The sequence below is a fragment of the Lynx canadensis genome, chromosome D4 (genome assembly GCF_007474595.2).
Source record: "Lynx canadensis isolate LIC74 chromosome D4, mLynCan4.pri.v2, whole genome shotgun sequence".
NCBI lineage: Eukaryota > Metazoa > Chordata > Mammalia > Carnivora > Felidae > Lynx > Lynx canadensis.
Window position 1 is genome coordinate 60219459 of NC_044315.2, and position 2665 is coordinate 60222123.

Genomic DNA, 2665 nt, shown 5'->3' on the forward strand with positions numbered 1-2665 from the left:
TCTGCACTAACTGCCCTCGCTTCAGGCCTTCCGGCCCGCAGCTTCCTCTGGGCGCAGGACTCGACGACGGTTAGCCCCAGGTCAGCGGGAGGCACAGACCAGCTGCAGGCGCCCCAGCCTGGACCGTTTCCGGGCCCCTTGACCGCCTGGCACCAGCGCGCAAAGGGCCCTTCAGACCGCGACTAGGGCCTAGTCCCGCTCCCGACACCGCTGCCGGCTCCTGGCCTCGAGCTGCAGAACACGAGCAGAGCCGTCGGTGGGCGGGACACTCCTGAGCCTCCGTCTGCCCCGAGCCAGCCCGGAAACCGAGAGCACCAAGACTCCAGCGCACCCCTGGAGAAGCTGTGCTCCGAGTGCCAGCCCGCGAGGACCTCACAGAGCTCTCCGCAGAGGGTCCAGGCCCACTCCTTTGGCCAGCAGCCGGCCCCGCAGCCTCCGAGACCGCCCCGCCCCTCGACAGTAGCGGGCGGAGGGGACGCCCAGGACGCGGGACGGCTGCGCCATGACGGCTGAGAGCCGGCCGCCGCCGCCGCCGCCTCAGACGGAGGTGCTGGCGGCCGTGAAGGAGGAGCGCAGTGAGGCGGCGACCGGGGTCCCAACGGAGGCCACGGGTCGCGGCACCGGTGGGCGTCGGCGGAAGCGCCCCCTGCAGCGCGGAAAGCCACCCTACAGCTACATTGCGCTCATTGCCATGGCCATTGCGCACGCGCCTGAGCGCCGCCTCACGCTAGGCGGCATCTACAAGTTCATTACGGAGCGTTTCCCCTTTTACCGCGACAACCCCAAAAAGTGGCAGAACAGCATCCGCCACAACCTGACGCTCAACGACTGCTTCCTCAAGATCCCGCGCGAGGCTGGCCGTCCAGGCAAGGGCAACTACTGGGCGCTCGACCCCAACGCCGAGGACATGTTCGAGAGCGGCAGCTTCCTGCGCCGCCGCAAGCGCTTCAAGCGCTCGGACCTCTCCACTTACCCAGCCTACATGCACGACGCGGCGGCCGCCGCCGCCGCTGCCGCCGCCGCCGCCGCTGCCGCCATCTTCCCGGGAGCAGTGCCCGCTGCGCGCCCGTCTTACCCCGGCGCCGTCTACGCAGGCTATGCCCCGCCGACGCTTACCGCGCCGCCCCCTGTCTACTACCCCGCTGCGTCGCCAGGACCGTGCCGCGTCTTCGGCCTGGTGCCTGAACGGCCACTCAGTCCAGAACTGGGCCCCGCGACGTCGGGGCCCGCGGGTTCCTGCGCCTTTGCCTCGGCCAGCGCCTCTGCAGCCACCACCGGCTACCAGCCTGCAGGCTGCGCGGGGGCCCGACCTACCAACCCCTCTGCCTACGCGGCCGCCTACGCAGGCCCCGATGGCGCGTACCCGCAGGGCGCAGGCAGTGCCCTCTTCGCAGCGGCTGGCCGGCTGGCGGGGCCCGCCTCGCCCCCCGCGGGTGGCAGCAGTGGTGGCGTTGAGACCGCAGTGGACTTCTATGGGCGCACATCGCCCGGCCAGTTTGGAGCGCTGGGGCCTTGCTACAATCCTGGGGGGCAGCTCGGAGCCGGCAGTGGAGGCGCCTATCATGCTCGCCATGCGACTGCCTATCCTGGCGGGGTGGATCGATATGTGTCCGCCATGTGAGCCGAGCTTTCGGTCGAAAATTCATAGATACCTCGGCTCTCCACATGAACTAAGTTTCCCTGAGACCTGAGAACAGGACTGAATAGAGGATTTGAGAGCCACGTGGAAGGGACAGAGAGGGCAGGAGAGGCATACATAGCCTCCCAGGGCACCGCGTACACACCGGTCCGCTTTGGAAATGGGAGGATGTGGGGAGAGGCAGCGAGGGCCCACGGACTGGGACAAAGGACCCTCAGTAAGGCGAAGCTCCAAAGGACATGCCTTTCACATTCTACTGGGGAGGGTACTTGGCGATAATGGGGGCGCAGCGTAGTGCGTACACCAGAGTCTAGGTCTGAACTGTGGGGAATCACCACCATGTCTTCACTCATCCCTGTATTGCAGAAACTCGGCCGGCCTTTTACACGGTTCTGCTTCTTGCGCCTTTGATTCCTACAGCAAAGGCTCCAATAGCGCCTTCCTTAAGGTGAGGAAGATGAGTTTGCAAAAGAAGTAGCCCTCTCCTTTAAAAAAAAGGGGTGGGGGTGGGGGGGGAGGGTTCTGCTTCTCTTGACCTGGGGCTGGTTTTCCCTGCCTTTGAGAACTGCAGACCTGACTCTTAGTCTGGAGACTGTGCCTCAGCTCCAGAGTGTGACCTAATCCCATCGCCCACATCCCCAGTCTCTTCATCTGCCATACAAGAGGGCTGCAGAATTCGACGCCATATGGCCTTTAAGGGCCGCGTCATCGTGGATGCTGCCCTGCGAATCTGGCAGCATCGGTGGGCCACCCAGGGCCTGACCCTATTCCCAAGAACTGGAACAGAGCTTAGGACAAGCTCCTGCCCTGAAGTCTCTGGATTGGTTCCAGGCAGCAATTATATTATAATTTCTTGAACGTTTTGAGCATGATGTGCTGATCATTCGGCAGCTGTTATGCTAGGTCATAATTGGGTTTTCCAATGAGACAGGTAAAATACATTTGTCCATTGTCCATGCTTTCATTTCAGTAAGTGACCCTGCACCAAATTGGAAAACTAAAATTCAAAGAGACGACAGGACTCAG

At 63.3% G+C, this 2665-nt stretch overlaps 1 protein-coding gene across 1 annotated transcript; it reads left to right on the forward strand.

Annotated features, from left to right (window-relative positions):
- The first annotated feature begins 347 nt into the window (after positions 1-347).
- On the forward strand, positions 348-2112 carry FOXE1 (forkhead box E1). The gene has a single exon (XM_030293873.1). The coding sequence runs from the start codon at positions 503-505 to the stop codon at positions 1619-1621; it is 1119 nt and encodes a 372-aa protein (XP_030149733.1). The 5' UTR covers positions 348-502; the 3' UTR covers positions 1622-2112.
- Positions 2113-2665: the final 553 nt, after the last annotated feature.